Source organism: Vulpes vulpes, chromosome 8 (genome assembly GCF_048418805.1).
Source record: "Vulpes vulpes isolate BD-2025 chromosome 8, VulVul3, whole genome shotgun sequence".
Classification (NCBI taxonomy): Eukaryota; Metazoa; Chordata; class Mammalia; order Carnivora; family Canidae; genus Vulpes; species Vulpes vulpes.
This window is the reverse complement of record NC_132787.1, coordinates 88,761,789-88,779,243: the sequence shown is the minus strand read 5'-3', so window position 1 is coordinate 88,779,243 and position 17,455 is coordinate 88,761,789. Positions and strand designations below refer to the sequence as shown.

The 17,455-nt window shown below is 37.5% G+C and overlaps 1 protein-coding gene across 6 annotated transcripts in view; it reads left to right on the top strand.

The window, feature by feature from the left end:
• Nucleotides 1–17,455, top strand: part of CLIP4 (CAP-Gly domain containing linker protein family member 4) — a 63,180-nt gene that overhangs the window by 9,224 nt on the left and 36,501 nt on the right. For all 6 annotated transcript variants that reach the window (XM_072767399.1, XM_072767397.1, XM_072767398.1 and 3 more), the window contains exons 3-7: nucleotides 5,716–5,855; nucleotides 6,878–6,971; nucleotides 8,129–8,290; nucleotides 10,249–10,367; nucleotides 14,430–14,666. In XM_072767399.1, the coding sequence (XP_072623500.1) occupies nucleotides 5,716–5,855; nucleotides 6,878–6,971; nucleotides 8,129–8,290; nucleotides 10,249–10,367; nucleotides 14,430–14,666 (752 nt within the window). The remainder of the gene's footprint in view (nucleotides 1–5,715; nucleotides 5,856–6,877; nucleotides 6,972–8,128; nucleotides 8,291–10,248; nucleotides 10,368–14,429; nucleotides 14,667–17,455) is intronic.

The following is a 17,455-nucleotide window of genomic DNA, read 5'->3' as shown; positions in this document are numbered from 1 at the left end:
TGTTCCAGGCAGAAGAATCCTAAATTAAAGGCACAGAGTTGGGGGGAAAAACTTTGGTATATCCTAAGAATTAATGGAAGGCCATTGTGGCTGAGAAGCAAAGTGGTTGAGGGGCAGAATGACAGGAGAGGAAGTTGGAGAGGAAGGCAGGGGGCAGATCATGCAGGATTATTTAGGCCTTGGTAAAGAATTTGTATTTTATGCTGAGCCTAATGAGGACCAATGAATGTGAGACAGATTAAAACAAGAAACAAGGACAAACCAACCTGCACAAACCAGAGCTTAAACGTGCAGTTCAGTGTTGATTCTCCACGTGGTTACCCTGCAAGGCAATAAAAAGATTTTTGGAATCTTTTGCTTTGAACGTCCTCAGAGCCTGTTTACACAGAACGTATATCAAATACGTTATAATCCCTATGACACGTTGTTACTATTTTTCCTAGAGAATGAGTTACTTCTTAAAGGGATTGAAGTAATAGTAACACATCCTATTTGCCCATGTAGTTACCATTTTCCAGTATTCTTTTTTTTTTTCATTTTCCAGTATTCTTTATTGTGCAGATCTGGATTTCTAGTTGATACCATTTTCTTTCTGCCTGAAGGGCTTCCTTTAACATTTCATGTAGTGTGGATCTGCTTTTGGGGATCGCCTGCAGTTTGCAGATGTCTACGAACATCTTTATGATCCTTTCTCTTTTGAGGAATATGTTTACTGAGTATAGAATTCTAGGTTAATAGTTCTTCTTCTTTCAGTGCCTAAAGATGTTGTTCTGTTGTCTTTTTACTTGCATTGTTGCTGATAGGAAATCTGCTATCATTTTTGTTTCTCTGAATGTAATGCAGCTTTTTCCCCCCTCTGGCTGCTTTTAAGATTTTCTCTTTTATCATTGGTTTTGAGCAATTTTACTATGATGTTCCTTAGTGTAATTTTCTTTATGTTCTTCTGTGTGAACAGAAGAAGGGTTTATGAAGTTTCTCGGAACTGTGAGTTTCAGTTTTCATCAAGTTTGGGTGATCATTATCTCTTCAAATATTTTTTCTTACCCCTGGCCCTTTCAGACACTCTGGTTCCATGAACATTAGACCACCTGAAGCTGTCCCACAGCTCACTGATATTTTTGTCATATTTTAAAAATTCTTTTTGTATTTCATTTTGGACAGTTTCTGTTGCTGTGTCTTCAAGTTCATTAATCTTTTCTTCTGCAATGTCTGATCAGCTGATGATCTCATCCAGTGTAGTTTTCATCTTAGATGCTGTTTTCATCTCTCAGGTTTGATTTGGGTTTCATATCATCCATGTCTCTAACCTTTTGAACATTCAGAATAGCTGTTTCAATGTTCCTTTCTGTTAATTATACTTTTGTGTCAACTCTAGGTATGTTTCAGTTGGTTATCCCTGAAAATGGGTCATCTTTCTCCTTTCTTTGCATGCCTGGCAATCTGTGATTGGATGTCAGACATTGTGAATTTACCTGTTGGGTCTTGGATATTTTCCTATTCCTGTAACTATTCTTGAATTTTATTGTGGGATGCAGTTAAGTTCCTTGGAGAGATTGACCGTTTTTAAGTCTTGTTTCATGATTTGTTAGGTGGTTCTGGAGCAGTGCTAATCTGCGACTAATTATTCATCACTCTTCAGTACTCTACCCAGTGCCCTGTGAATGTTTTTTTTGTCTTTTTTGGTAGGAACTGGCACTATTTTATTTTTTAAATTTTATTTACTTTTAATTTAAATTCAATTTAATTAATATATAGTGTATTATTAGTTTCAGAGGTAGAATTTAGTGATTCATCAGTTACATATAACGCCCAATGCTCATTCCATCAAGTGTCCTCCTTAATGCCCATCACCCAGTTACTGCATCCCCTGCCCACCTCCCCTCAGTGTGTTTCCTACACCTCCCCTCAGTGTGTTTCCTATAGTTAAGAGTCTCTTAGGGTTTGTCTCCCTCTCTGTTTTTGTCTTATTTTCCCTTCTCTTCTATGTTTGTTTTGTTTCTTAAATTCCACATGTGAGTGAGATCATATGATATTTGTCTTTCTCTGACTTATTTTGCTTAGTATAATACCCTCTAGTTCTATCCATATCATTGCAAATGGCAAGATTTCCTTCTTTTTGATGGGTAATATTCCTGTGTGTGTGTGTGTGTGTGTGTGTGTATGTGTGTATACCACATCTTCTATATCCATTCATCCAAACAGACACTATTTTAGACCTTTTATGAGCACTGGGCTCTGATCTTTTTAATCCTTTAGGATGGTTCTTTCTCTTACCTCAGGTGCTCCTCATAAGCATATGTTAAATATTCAAGAAGACCCTCCATAGATTTTTTGGGTTCTCTTGCTGTGTATCTCTCTCCTCTCTGATGCTCGTTCCTTTGCACTGTTGCTCCCCTGATTTCCTTGGCTCTTAGTGTTGTCTCCTCAACTCAGAGAGTCTTCTGCACTTCTCTTGGTTTCCCCCTCTCTGCACTGAGACCTAGAAACTCTCCAGGCAGATACCTGGGGTAATTGTAAGACCCACTGTATTTGTGTCCTGTCTCTTATCATCATTGTCTTTCATTGCCTTGATGTCCAGTATCCTTGAAAACTGAATTTCATCGATTTCCTTTGGTTTTTTGTTGTTTCAGGAAGAAGGGTGTATGTGGTCCTCATTACTCCATCCTGACATGAAGTGGGACAATCCCCCTCCCCACTTTCTTTGGATTAAAGCTTTTAAAAACTTTCCCCTTTATGGAAGCTTAAACTTTGGATTTAGTAGATTTGTTAATATGTAGTATAGCATTGACTCAAACACTTTTAACAGTTGTGTGATCTTAGGCAAATTACTTATTTTCTCTGTCCCTTATTTGTTCCTTCTATTTCCTTTTTGATGAAATAAGAACAATAATAGTACCTACCTCATGTGGTCATTATTGAGGATTAAACTAGGCAAAATATATTAAGTGCATAGTACAGTCCCTGGCTTCTGTTAACTACTTAACAAGTGTAACATACTGTCATATTTAGTATCTACTGTTTGCCATCACCTCAGTATATAATTACTGAAACATTATTATATGCTTTATTATTTACTGGGCTACTGTCCCCTCTCCCTATTCAGGTCGTTATTATTTTTTTTAGTTCAAATATTCTTGTTTATTTATCTTACATTTACTTTTTAGATTTTTGGTACTCAAAGTGTGGTCCTTAGTTTGGTGGAATTGACATCACTGGGAGCCTGTTATAAATGCAATTCCAGGCTCCACTTGAGATTTACTGGGTCAGAATTTACATTGTAACAAGATTCCTAGGAAATTCCTGTCCACTTTAATATTTGAGAAGCTCTGCTACTGATGAACCATAGAATAATTTTGTATCTCCTCTCACAGATAAATCCTGGTGAGGTTTTTGATTAGAATTGAAATTATTTTAAATAAATACTTTTTGTAAAATTGGCAGCTTTAAATATTTTATTTTTTAGTTCAGTGACACGATGTCTCACTCCATTTAAATCACTCTCCTCTTCCAATTTTTTAAAAATAAGTCTCACACATTCATTGGCATGTTTGTTACTTTTATTGAGATTGTATGTGGGATGCTTTTCCCATTGTTTGTCATTTCTAAAAAATAGGAAATCATATAAAAATGCACAAAATACAGTAGTAGCAAACATATATGTCACACATATCCACCATCAGAAAGAGTAAGTATTAGCATTTTGTCATTTTTCCTGTAGCTCTTGTTTTTTAGTTACAAGAAAACCTTAAAGTTGAAATTCCTTCTGTTTTCTTTTGGTCCTATTCCCCTTGCTCTCCAGAGGCACCACTATCTTATATTTAGTATGACTATTCCAGGTTGTATTATTATGTATTTGCTACATAGGTGAGCATACTTAAATAATATGTAGTATTGTTTTGTGTATTTGTAATTTTATGTAAATTGTAGAAATTATATTATTTTGCAGCTTATTTTATCAATCACTATGTTTTTTGAGACCTATCGTTATCAACTCATAATTTAGAGATCTAATTCATTTCTTTCGTTGTTAAAAAGCAAAAGATGGACTATGCCAATTCTATCCATTCCTTTATGGAGAGATGTTTCAGCCCGGCTTTTTTTGCCATTATAATTAATGTTAGAGTAAGAATTCTTGAACGTATCTCCTGTGGACACATGCAGAAGAGTTTCTAGGTATATATTTAGAAATTTATCTACTATAAATGCCCAGTGCTTAGAAAAGGGACTAATCCATAACTATTTATTGAATAGATAATCAGCTAGACACCCCTACCCTGTCTAGTCAGCTGCTGTTTATAAGAAATGTACCCAAAGTGATGTTCAAAAAACCATGCAAGGTAGTTCTCTATGTTGGATACCAGTTCTTTTCTTAGTCTTCCTTTCTGAACCTAGAGGGCCATTCTGTTGTCTAAGGTTTTAGGTACTATCTCATTCTAGTTTTTGGTATTTCTGATTCTCTCCCAATGGACTGCTGCTCCTCCTTTATATACACATCGATGGTTTTGTGCTTTTCCACTCACCTTTCAGTTATCCTGATTCTAAAAGTATGAATTGTCTATATAGTATAATTTTGGAAAATATCTGAAAATGCAAACAGCATAAAAAACCCCAAAACCATGAATCCCACTACTCATGTATTCTGTTAAAAGCTGACTTCAAAAGTGAATTCTCTTAGGCAGCATAATAGAGGAAAGAAGATAGACTTTGGGTGCAGATTTGGTTGGTTTTCTATCCTAGATGTGCCACTTACTAGCTGTGTAATTTGGAGCAAGTATTATTTGGTCTGAGCTTTGGTTTCTTTACCTGCAAAACAAGAAGAATAATACCTCCCAGGTAAGGTGTTTGTGAGGACTCGTAAGGTGTTTGGTAAATTGTAAGCATTCAGCAAATGTTCAGTAATGCTTTCCTTCTTCGGGTGCTTCTGGTTTTTTAGACACACCCCCCCCCCCGCCCCTGCCTTTTTTGGATTATTTGAGAGAGAGTAGAATCCGTTCTCTTTTGTTCTCTAGCCATAGGATGACCAAAGTTTTTTTGTGAATCTTAGAGAAGTCTTAAGAGATATTTAGATCATGTTCAATTTTGCTAGCATTCCTATGTTTTAACTAATACAAATTCCCAAATGACCAGGCACTCTGTCCCAAGGTTTCACTTCTTTATTGCTAGATGTTGTTGCCTTACCAGTTGGCATGGCAGTTCTCATGCTTTGTCAGCAGGTAAAAAAGTAATGCCTGTTTCTTATGGAAAATTAGGCAAATACAGAGAAGTAAAAAGAGTATTTAAAATTGTACACTACTTGATATCTTGGAATTTTCCCCCTCTTATGTGTGTTTAATTATAGATGTGAATCTACTGTTCATGATATATTTATGTTGAGAACTGAAGATATTGATAAGATTTGATAAATTTTCTGTGCCTTAGAAGTAGTTCTTGGAAAGTTTAGCATTTGAGATAGGTGAGCTCACGTATTTCTTCTGTCTGTAATAAAATGTAGTGTTATACACAGAAGTCTTGTTCCCACAACAATTCAGGAATGCTGCATACTTCCTGGATCTCTTGACTTTGGTTTTGAAAATTGCTTAAGGGAAAACCTACTTTTTCTAGCATCTAAAAATATCTGTATTATTTGAGCCCTGGTCTTATTGTTTATTATTTTCAACATATTTATTTGGAACTTTTAATAAGTTTAATTTACACCTTTTTTTCAATTTCAAACAGAGTTTTCTTTCTTTGATCCTAATGACACATCATGCCAGGAAATTCTCTTTGATCCTAAAACTTCTGTATCGGAATTATTTGCCATTTTAAGACAATGGGTTCCTCAAGTCCAGCAAAACATTGACATTATTGGAAATGAGGTAAGGAATTCTTCCATTTTGTATTGTTAGAATTGTTAATTGTATAGATGCTCCCCTCTCTACCCTCAAACCCCATCCCTGAATGGAAAGGTGGTGATAAATGAGAAACCTTTTAGAGATTCTGATGGTTGGTCTTTTTATCTCTGGGCTTTGCATGGGGCAGTTGAGTTGATATTGTACATTCTTTCCACTGTTCTCTCATGCTCTTCACTTGGTTATGCCTGGAGTTCCCATGGTAGAGATTCTTGGTGGCAGCAGGCGTTTTTCCATACTTCCTTCTTTGTACAAGTTAATTTTGTAGACTTAATTAATTAATTAATTAATTTAAAAAAGATTTAAAAAATTTATCCATTTGAGAGAAAGAAAGAGCATACAAGCAAGGGGGAGGGTCCTAGGGAGAGGGAGAAGCTGACTTCCCGCTGAGCAGAAAGCCCTCATCCCAGGATCTTGGGATCATGATCTGAGCTGAAGGCAAATGCTTAACCAACTGAGCCACCCAGGTGCCCCAATTTTGTAGACTTAAAAAATATATATTTCATGAGGAGATTTGATTACCAGTATATGTTTTATCTATACTTTTGGGTGGTCTGGTAAATATCTAGGCTTAAATAAAGTTTTAAAAAGTCTTTGATTTTTTGAAGGAGGGGAGAAAGAATAACTGTTTTTTTTTTTTTTTTTGACCTGCATATCATCATGTTTTAAGAAGAGAGACATTGTCTCTCATGTAAGAAGATAGAGCTTATGTAGAAAGACAATTTTGCTTATCCTTTGAGAAGTTAGGGACATATTTGTAGTGCCAGATTAGCTTGGAATAGTCCTTAAGAATTCCCTTTAGTCTAGTGACAAATTATTTTCATTATGGCTGTTGGATGCAGAATTTAAAATTTATTTAAGAGAAGCCAGTTCTAGCTACTCATTTTATTGAGAACTAATTCCGATAGGATTGACTAACTTGATTCTCAGCATGAGTTTGAAATCAGTTTTTAATAGTTATATTATCATATTTTCCTGGGTTTCCTCAGATTCTCAAGAGAGGCTGCAATGTGAATGACAGAGATGGATTGACAGACATGACTCTTTTACATTACACTTGCAAATCTGGAGCTCATGGTATTGGTAAGTGTGTGGCGAATCTGCTAGTGGCTTCAGGATCTGTATTTGTGTTTGTATAAGCTATGTTTAGGCCAACCAGAGTCCCTGGGGGGCACCTAGCCGATGATGTAATACCCCCTGAACAGGCAGGCATTCAATTGATTCCTCCTAAAAATCTTGTTCCCTACCTACCTTTCTCTCAGTGTGGGTGTGGGAGTGTCGTTGTAGTCTCCTGATATTTCCCACGTTTTCTAGAGCAGGCTTCTTGGCTGCATTCTTGCTAGGTGAGAGTAAGTGGTAACACCCTAGAACATTCCTGAGAGTTTACAGCAAGATTAGACAATCCAAGCTTTTTCCCAAGCATCCCAGTTCCCACAGACCTCAGTCTTTAGGCCTAAGGAGTAGTCCTTTATATCTAACATATATGCATATATTTTTCCAGATTGGTGTTTGGTGCTTTACCATTGTATAAACCTGCCTCTGTTACTTAACTACATATTATGAATATCTCTCCCTGTTTCAGTAGTCTGATATAGTGCTTCTTAAGCTGTTGATGATGAGGGACTTTTCCCCCCTACAATCCATAACAGACTGATTCTTTTTGTAAAAAAAAAAAAAAAAAAGGAATTGAAATAGAAAAATGAAATAAAGACATGAAATACAAGCCCAATTGTTTTTCAAAATGCATGAAATTACATTTCAATTAATATATTCTGAAGAAATGATTTCATGGGGAAAAAGAAAAGGGTTATCAAAAGGACAGAGAAATTACAGTTTGGGACTGGTAGTGGTCCACTGAGTAGCACTGATTTAATGCATTGCTTTTAATGGTTTTATAGTATTCCACTATGTGGATCACTTACAATTTAATCAATTTCACATTATTGCACTTTTAGGATAAAATAATTTATTTTTATTTATTTATAGAGTAGTCCAGTTTTTAAATTTTATTCATAGTAAAAAATGCTGTGATGAGCATCCTCACAGCTAAGTGTTTATTTATCCATATCTGTAAGAATGATTATTTTCTTAGAACACATTCCTTGTAAGTGAAATTTTTGAGGTGTGTGGGTATATTCCATATGGTATTTGCTTTGGCTCTTTAAATAAAATAGTAGATTGTCATCCATTGGAGCTTCAGTTTGTACTGAAAAAAAAATAATCTAGAAAACTTTCTTTAGGTGATATTGATACAGCTGTAAAATTTGCAACTCAGCTCATTGATCTGGGAGCCGACGTCAGCTTGCGGAGTCGCTGGACCAATATGAATGCTCTGCATTACGCAGCTTATTTTGATGTTCCTGAGCTTATAAAAGTGATTTTGAAAACGTCTAAACCAAAAGGCAAGTACTACAAGATCACCTTTAGACATTACTGATTGACTATTTTATTAGTGGCATAAAAATTAAAATTCAAAGAGATTTTTGCTTCTGATCCATCTTGTTCCATATGACCTCTTATCCCATTTTTTTTCCAGGAATAGTTTAGTGTATCTTTATTGAAGACTAATTGCTGTCATTAAACAGAAGACATTACAGAGAGATAAAAAACAAAGTCATGTTCTCTGGGTTTTTTACATCTCTGCAAATTCCCCAGTATCACATGGATTTTTATCAAGCGTAATTGAATCTGTATAATTTTGGCATATAATTCTTTTGTCTTGAATAGCCAGAAATAGAGTAGGAAAGCTGTCAGAGCTAAGCATTGGAATCATAAAGAGTATTTTAGATTGCATTTGGTTCTGAAATTCCAATTCCATTAAAGGATACAAATTCAGGGTATTTTTTCCCCCTTCCCGTTTTGGTGGTGATATCCTAAAATTGAATTCAGACTGTCAAAATTATGGTCCCTGGTATTTCGACTTTCTCTCTGGTCCTCTCAGTGGGTCAGTTTTCTTTCTTTTTCTTTTTTTCTTTTTTTAATTTTTTTTTATTAGAGTTCAATTTGCCAACATATTGCATAACACCCAGTGCTCATCCCGCCAAGTGTCCCCCCTCGGTGCCCATCACCCAATCACCCCAACTCCCCGCCCACCTCCCCTTCCACTACCCCTTGTTCATTTCCCAGAGTTAGGTGTCTCTCATGTTTTGTCACCCTCACTGATACTTTCACTCAAATAGGTCAGTTTTCTATTGAGGAAAAAATGAGACAGTAATATTACTCAGTTAAAGGTGGGCAGTGTACAGGGTTTTCCCCATTTGTAGATTTGTTTTAGAGATTCAGTAGCTGAATTTCCCAGAATGTTTGTTTCTTACTCTCATTTGTAATATTGTCCATTTTATTTTTAACTTTTACCTTTTAATTTTTGGTTGATGTTATGAAGAAAGCCTCTTGAAAATACAGTGTCTTTAATAACTCAGGAAGCTTTGTCCTGAGTATGTCTTAGTTGTTTGGAATTGTAGGCAGGACACGTAGGGCAGTATGGTTTAGATTAAGGTAGGATTAATGCAACCAGATATATGAAATCCTTGTTACAGAAAACATGAAAAACAAGATTCCCAGATCTAGGAGATTTCTTGTGTCTGAGTATAGCATCATGGTGATTTATTGAAAGTTATTAAAATGTCCTTAGAATTGCAAGATTCTTTTTTCCTACCATGAGGTCCAAATATCTTTGCTGAATAAAGTATTATGAATGAATACGATTTGTAAGCATTTCTGTATTTAGTCTTTAATTATTCCTGATTTGAAAATTCTGTATTGTTTTACCTACTACTTTTTATGTAAAGGGCCAGATAGGACATACCATAGGCTTTGGGACCACTGCAACTATTTGATTTTGTAGTTATAGTAGGAGGCTAGCTGTAGAGAACGTGTGAATAAATATTTATGGCCATGTTCCATTAAAACTTTATTTGTAAAAATGGATGGTGAGTTGTGTTTGGCCCATGGGCCATAGTTTGCTGGTTCTTGACCTAAACCCTACTACTTCATTGTAGCTGTAATGGCATACATGCAAGAGGGTAATGAAAAATTGTGTTAAGATCGTTACTTTTACAAATGTGATAGTTGGAAAGTCTATGATAATATCAGTGCATGTTATAATGAAATTTTATTGTACTAAGAAAATAATTGGTAAGCCAGATTGTAATATGAAAATTTAGTTCCATCATGAAATGGTGCTTCTAGTGGGTGGGTTTAGGTCTCATAAATGGCTTAATAAATTTCTCTCCCCCCAACCAAAAACAAAAACAAAAACAAAAACAAAAAAACCCCCACAACCAAATCCTGCCTGTCTCCTTTTATATATAATAGTTAAATTTAAACTTTTAGTTAATATACTTGTGGTGTTTAATTGTAGATGTAGATGCCACTTGCAGTGACTTTAATTTTGGAACAGCTCTGCATATTGCTGCGTATAACTTGTGTGCAAGTACTGTGAGATGCTTATTAGAGCACGGAGCGAATCCTGCATTTAGGGTAAGAGATTAATTTAAAAGAATTAAAATGTCTAACATCATTTTCCAGTAAAGAGTTGAATCTGAATGTTATTATAGGACTAATATGAGCAAAGAATTTATGTTTTTGTGCTGCATATAAAGAGTAATGGTGATCAAGTTTATCTCAAATAAATATAAGGCCTAGCAGTGAATTTCAGTCCCCTCATATTGATAAACTCTATAAAATTTCTTTTCATTCAGTGAAGTAAAATGTTCTTTAATGTGTTACCATCCTTGATTTTAAGTCTTTCATGTAGTTTTTTGATATATTTATAAAAAGTTAGCTATCGAATTAAAATGTGTATGTTAAAGTGATATTTCTGTATTAAATCATATTTTAAATTCTGTTAGTAAATTTTATCTCAGAAAAATTTTAAAAATGCACATTTAGAGTGGAGTAAACCCTTAAAAATTAAAAAAAATGAATTTTTTTCAAGGTAGTCATGTAATTTAGTAAATTTACAGTTAACACACAGGATTGAATTTCATAATCTTCAAGTCTTTTGGTATTTTATTGTCTTCACAGAGTGGCTCTCAATGTTCATTTCCTAAATAGTAATAGCAATGACTTGCTCTGGCAGGGGTTCTTAATTGATTTGATATTGTAATAATTGGGTCTGTGCCATCCCTTCAAGGGACGGGGCTGGGGCTGGGCAGTGTTTGAAAAGGTCTCCCTCCTCCCTCTTTTCCTCTCCCTCTGCCTACTTTCTAGTTCCCCTCTCCTGCCTACTTCTTTCTGCCACTGTTCCCTCTGCTTTACCGCATCATTGGTTAATTAACCCTCTCCCCTTTCCTTCCCCCTGCCCCTCTCCCTCCTTCTCTATTGTGTATTGGGCACCGGGAGAACACAACAATAAATAAAAATCTTTGTCTCCAAAGAGAGTGTAGTCTAGAGGGGAGGATGGATGAGTACTTTAACTGTGGTGTGTTGTATTCACTCAGTGGGTTACGATGTGGGAGTGGGCAGAATGCCATGGGCTCTAAGCCTTGGGAGAGCTTTCCGGCAAAGGTGACGTTGAGCACTTACACATAGTTGAGAACTGGCCAGTTAGAGGAGGGAGGTACAAAAACCTTTTAGGCAAAGAAAAGAGTAGCATTTATGAAAGGCTAGGGGATGATCCTGCGGTTTGGTTGGTATGTGAAGGTGATATGCTTTTGCTTTTCCTAGTAGACTGTTGACAAAACCTCCTTAGTGGAGAGACTATTTTGAATTTAGTAAGATGCAGTGAGGCATGCTATTGAGGTAAATTACCACCTGAAGCCAGAAACAATAATTATTGTATTTTGAAGTTTAATATTTACAAAAAAAAAAAAAAAACCAGCCAGCATGTGGGGCAGCAGTTGCCCTTGGTTCATATTCTGGTAACCACAATTTTAGAAGAGAATAGAATTCCATAATTAATCATGATCAAGCCTTCCTTTTAAAAAAAAAGATTTTATTTATTTATTCATGAGAGACACAGACTGAGGGGGGGGGGGTAACAGAGACACAGACAGAGGGAGAAGCAGGCTCCATGCAGGGAGCCCAATGTGGGACTCAATCCCTGGTCTCCAAGATCAGGCCCTGGGCTGAAGGCGGTGCTTAAACTGCTGAGCCACCTGGGCTGCCCATGAGCAAGCCTTCTTGTGTTAGCATGACATCATCATTGTTTTTATTTTATTATTTTTTTAAACAGAAGTTTTAGTTGCCAAATTTAATAGGAATTAACATAAGTGTCATCATCTTTGAGTTTAAGTCTTTCATTTAGTTTTTGATATATTTATAAAAATATATAAATATTTCATTCTAGAAAGGTGAAGACTTAAAAATCTAAAGTAAGGGATGCCTGGGTGGCTCAACAGTTGGACCTCTGCCTTTGGCTCAGGGCGTGATCCCAGAGTCCCAGGATCGAGTTCCGCATCAGGCTTCCCACAGGCATCCTGCTTCTCCCTCTGCCTATGTCTCTGCCCCTCTCTCTGTGTCTCTCACTAATAAATAAAATCTTTTAAAAAAGGGACGCCTGGGTGGCTCAGCAGTTGAGCATCTGCCTTTGGCTCAGGGCATGATCCCAGAGTTCTGGGATCAAGTCCCATATCAGGCTTCTTGCATGGAGCCTCCTTCTCTCTCTCCCTGTGTCTCTGCTTCTCTCTCTGTGTCTCTGATGAATAAGTAAATAAAATCTTTTTAAAAAAACTAAAGTGAAATAGTCATTGTAAATATAGCTTGCAGCTTATCAGTACAAGGTTTAAAAAAAATTCCTCCCATCTTTTTATCAAGAGTACATATTTGTGCTATACATACCTTCAGTATATTTTGTATATTTTCTTTGAAATCTGAAATTCTTTAAAATAGTCCTGTCGCCATCCCAGAAAGTTGGTAACATGCCTTCTGCCATATTTCTACTTGAGACCAAACTGACTTGAATTTTAAAACAGAAACTGTGAGGCACATGCAAACTAAGTGTGTTCTAAAAGCTTCAGTCTTTCATCCATATGGAGCATTTGAAGATAATCATCAGCAGAGAAAACAAGGAAAAGAAGTTTCTCAGCAAAAGAATCTTGATTCATCATATTAAAGGAAGATTATAGTCTATAAATTCTCTCATAAAATCTAAGTTTTTTGGTTAGGGATAATAGAGGAGGTATACCATGTTTGAGGGAAGGATAGCCCTAAGTAGGAGAAAGGCTATGTCTAGTGGGTCATAGACATGGATTCAGATGTCACCTCTGCCAGGAATCATGTAAATGACTTTGAATGAGTCATTAACCTTTCCTTGCTAAATTTCCCTAATTGGCAAACTGGAAATATTAGTAGTATTTTATTCGGTTAGTTGGTTATTGTCTCTCCTACTACAATATAAACTCTCAGTGGGCATGGATTTTTATCTGTTTTATTCATAAGCTTTTTCTTTTCTTTTTTTTTTTTTAAATGGAGAGACATACTGTGTTTTTTTTTTTTTTAATTTTTATTTATGATAGTCACAGAGAGAGAGAGAGAGAGGCAGAGACACAGGCAGAGGGAGAAGCAGGCTCCATGCACCGGGAGCCCGATGTGGGATTCGATCCCGGGTCTCCAGGATCGCGCCCTGGGCCAAAGGCAGGCGCCAAACCGCTGTGCCACCCAGGGATCCCTCATAAACTTTTTCTTGATGTGAGAATCAGATGAGACAACTTATATGATAGGATTTGGTTATATAAACACCACACAAATATTAGTGGAAATATTAGTGGGCTGGTAACAACCATTTTATCTTGTTGCAGGATAAATCCAAGGATGCAGTCTCTCCTTTATAGTGAGACCAGAGCTCTTTTTTTGATTATAGCCTGAATTTTAGAAGTATTGAAACTGTAATTTCTGTTCCTGAAATCTGAGTCACTCCATGAGGGGGCAGGATAGGTCAGGTCCCACAGCCGTGGAGGCAGCTGTGGCACAGTGGACAGAGTCTTGGATCTGGGTCTGGGAGGCCAGTGAGTGCCATGACCTCTGTCTTTGAACCCGCCTTCTCTGAACCTGTGCAGCCAGGCATGCTGTCCACTCATGACCTCGCACTTGTCCTTCCCTGAACCTGGGCTGCCTCCCCGGACCCCTCAGCCTGTCTAGTCCTCCCATATTTCCCTGGGCCTCTGCGTACCTGCATCTTAGCATTGCACCCTCCTGCAGCTGCTCTGCGTGCACACACGCCACTCGCCTGGTGTCCCTCCCCCACCCGTCCCTTCCCCCCTGCCACTTTTCACCACTCAATATAATCTACCATATATTTTACTTGTTTGATTGTTCGCGGTCTGTCCGTCCTCCCAGAAGGTGTGCTCTCTGAGGACAGGGCTTTTCTCTTCACCGTGGTGTCATTAGCATTTAGAGCGGTGCCTGGCATGGAGTAGATGTTCAGTAAATCGTTTGACTAAATATACACGACGAATGTATTTGATTTCAAAATTTTTTTTTATTTTATTTATTTTTTTTTAATTTTTTTTTTAAATTTCAAAAATTTTTTTGACTTTTATTTTTAAAAATGTGTCTGACTGCATCGAGCTGTAGGTGATACGGATTTCTCTGCATCTGTAGAACGACAAGGGACAGATCCCTGCGGATGTTGTCCCGGACCCTGTGGAGATGCCCCTAGAGATGGCCGATGCCGCCGCCACTGCTAAGGAAATCAAGCAGCTGTTGCTGGACGCGGCGCCCCTGTCGTGCGAGATCTCGAAGCCGCTGCTTCCAAGCTGCGACCGCATCACCAGCAGGGCGATGCTTACGTCCCTTGGTCTGAGGTTGGGGGATCGCGTGGTTATCGCAGGACAGAAGGTAGGGGAAGGAACTGTGTGTGGTCTCCGAAGCCAAGTCCGAGGTCGCAGGGTGGTGGCCCGTGTGCCCCGGCTGCAGACATACCGGTGTGGCCAGAATTTTGAGGTTTTCAAAAAAGGGCAGTGTGTAAACAGAAACATACTTAATGAAAATGGGGAAACTGAGATGCCTGCTCACTGTGAAGCGTGACCTAAGAACATAAGCTCCTTGGGTGGAATAATGAAGGCCTCTCTGTTGGGGTGGGGAGAGGGGAGTATGTAGTGCTGCTGAGTGCATTTGGAGGCAGGCGCTGAGCCATTGCTGAGCCCCACTGCCACCCTCCGGGGGTCCCCCCCCCCAGGACTGCCTGGGAGCATTGGAGCAAAGGAGACTCTTACCATTCATAGATGTTTGGCCTTGAGATCCTATAAATAGAAGAATCTTAGATATTATTTCAACCTATAGTAGAAAATGCACATGGAAAAGGGGACCCACCCCCTTGCCCTGGCCTATCGAAGATGCTCCAGATGCATCTATTCCGTGCCCCCCCCCCCCCCCCGCCGTGTTCTTATGGCACTCTTGTTGCCATTCTCTCTTTTTTAATACCTCATATGGAAGGGCCGTTCCATTTTCTTTGATTTTGGGGTTACTAGGGAACTGGGTTCGTCATAGAGAATGGAATGGGGAGTCCTATTTCCTGACACAGTTAGATGTAAATATTTGGGTGGGCTTGTGGGAAGGTGACAAAAGGTTTCTCAGAAAATGCCGAAAACTGGAAGTTTGATTTACTGAGAAAAGTGCTTCAAAGAGGAAGGTAAACTCCAAACAGACGATTGTGTTGAGAATGACATTTACCAGCTTCCAAAAGAATATATTCATAGGACATTTGTTAGCTTTTTTTTTTTTTAAACTTGGGATTAATATTCAGCCTCTCTAGTATTCCTGTGCTATGTCTAAGAATGGATATTTAGAAGAGTTATTCTGTTGTTTTATTTTACTTTTTATTTTGGATAATTTAAAGCTATACAAAAGTAGAAGCTGAGCGTGTATGTCCCATTTCGCTGGGTTTAACTTGATTGTGTCACGGCCAATCTTGCTTCTGTTATACTTTCTCTCATTCTGTTGTTTGCCTTTTCATCCTCTTAGGAATGTCTTTCAAAGAGTAGCAGTTTTAAATTTGATGAAGTCCGTTTTACCAACTTTTCCTTAGACGGATTGTGTGTGTTTAGCATAGCTGAGAAATTTTCTACAGTGTCATAGGACAGTAGAAGATATAGTACATAGATATTCTCCCAGAGGTTTATAGTTTTAGATTTTACATTTGGTTTTATATTTAATTTTGAGTTAACTTTTGTAGAGTGCTAGGTATAAAGTTTCTCTCTCTTTTTTGTATCTGATTGTTCCAGCACCATATTTTGAAAAGACTATTCTTTCTCTCTTGAATTGCCCTTACCCTTTTGTCACCTGACCTTAGATGTATGGGTATATTTCTGGATTTTATTCTACTCCAAGGTCCAGTGATTATCCTTTCTTTAGTACTACCCTGTCATGATTGCTGTAGCTTTATAGTAAGTCTTACAATCAGATGTTGTTATGCTTCAGGTTTTTATTTTTCTTAGTTTCTTTGTCTTTCCATGTACACTGTAGAATCAGCTTATGGATTTCAAGTAATACAAAGAAATCCTGCTGGGATTTTGAATGAAGTTGTGTTGACATAGATCAGTTGAGGAAAATGGCTATTTTAAAGATATGGAGTCTTTAAAACACAGGCACAATAGAAATGCCTGCATGGCTCAGTTGGTGAAGTGGCTGTGTCTTGATTTTTGCTCAGGTCATGATCTCAGGGTCATGGGATCAAGCCCCTGCATCAGGTTCTGTGCTCAGTGTGGCATCTGCTTGAAATTCTCTCTCCCTCTGCCCCTCCTCCAGCTCATTCTTTCTCTCTCTCTCTCTCTAAAATAAATAAATAAAAAACGCCACAAGTGTAACATATCTCTATTTTATAGGTTTTCTATTTGTTTTGTTATTTTTATAGTTTTAAGCATTTATTTATTTAAATTTTAGGTAGCTAAGGGTTGCCTGGGTGGCTGAGTTGGTTAAGCATCTGCCTTCGACTCAGGCCATGATCCATGATCTCTAGGTACTGGGATCTGGTTGAATTAGGCTTCCTGCTCAGTGAGAAGTCAGTTTCTCTCTCTCCCTCTATCCCACCCTTGTGCTTTCTTACTTGCTTTATCTGAAATAAATAAGTAAAATGTAAAAAAAAAAACCCTTTAGGTATTTAATATACAGTGCAATATTGGTTTCTAAAGTAAAATTCAGTGATTTGTTACTTACATACAACACCCAGTGCTCATCACAATCAAGTACCCTCCATAATCCCCATCACCCATCTAGCCCATCCCCCACCCACCTCCCTCCATCCACCTCAATTTGTTCTCTATTGTTAAGAGTCTCTTTGGCTTGTTTCCCTCTCTCTCTTTTTTCTTTCCCCCCTTCCCATATGTTCATCTATTCTTTTTCTAAAATTCCACATATGAGTGAAATCATATGGTATTTGTCTTTCTCTGACTGACTTATTTCACTTAGCATAATACATGCTATTCACTTAGCATATACACACATAATACACACATCATTGCAAATGGCAAGATTTCATTTTTGATGGCTGAGTAATATTCCACATATATATGTGTGGGATATATATATACATATACATACATATACATATACATATATATATATATATTCCACCTCTTTTTTCATTAATCAGTCGATGGACATTGGGGCCTTCTCCATAGTTTGGCTGT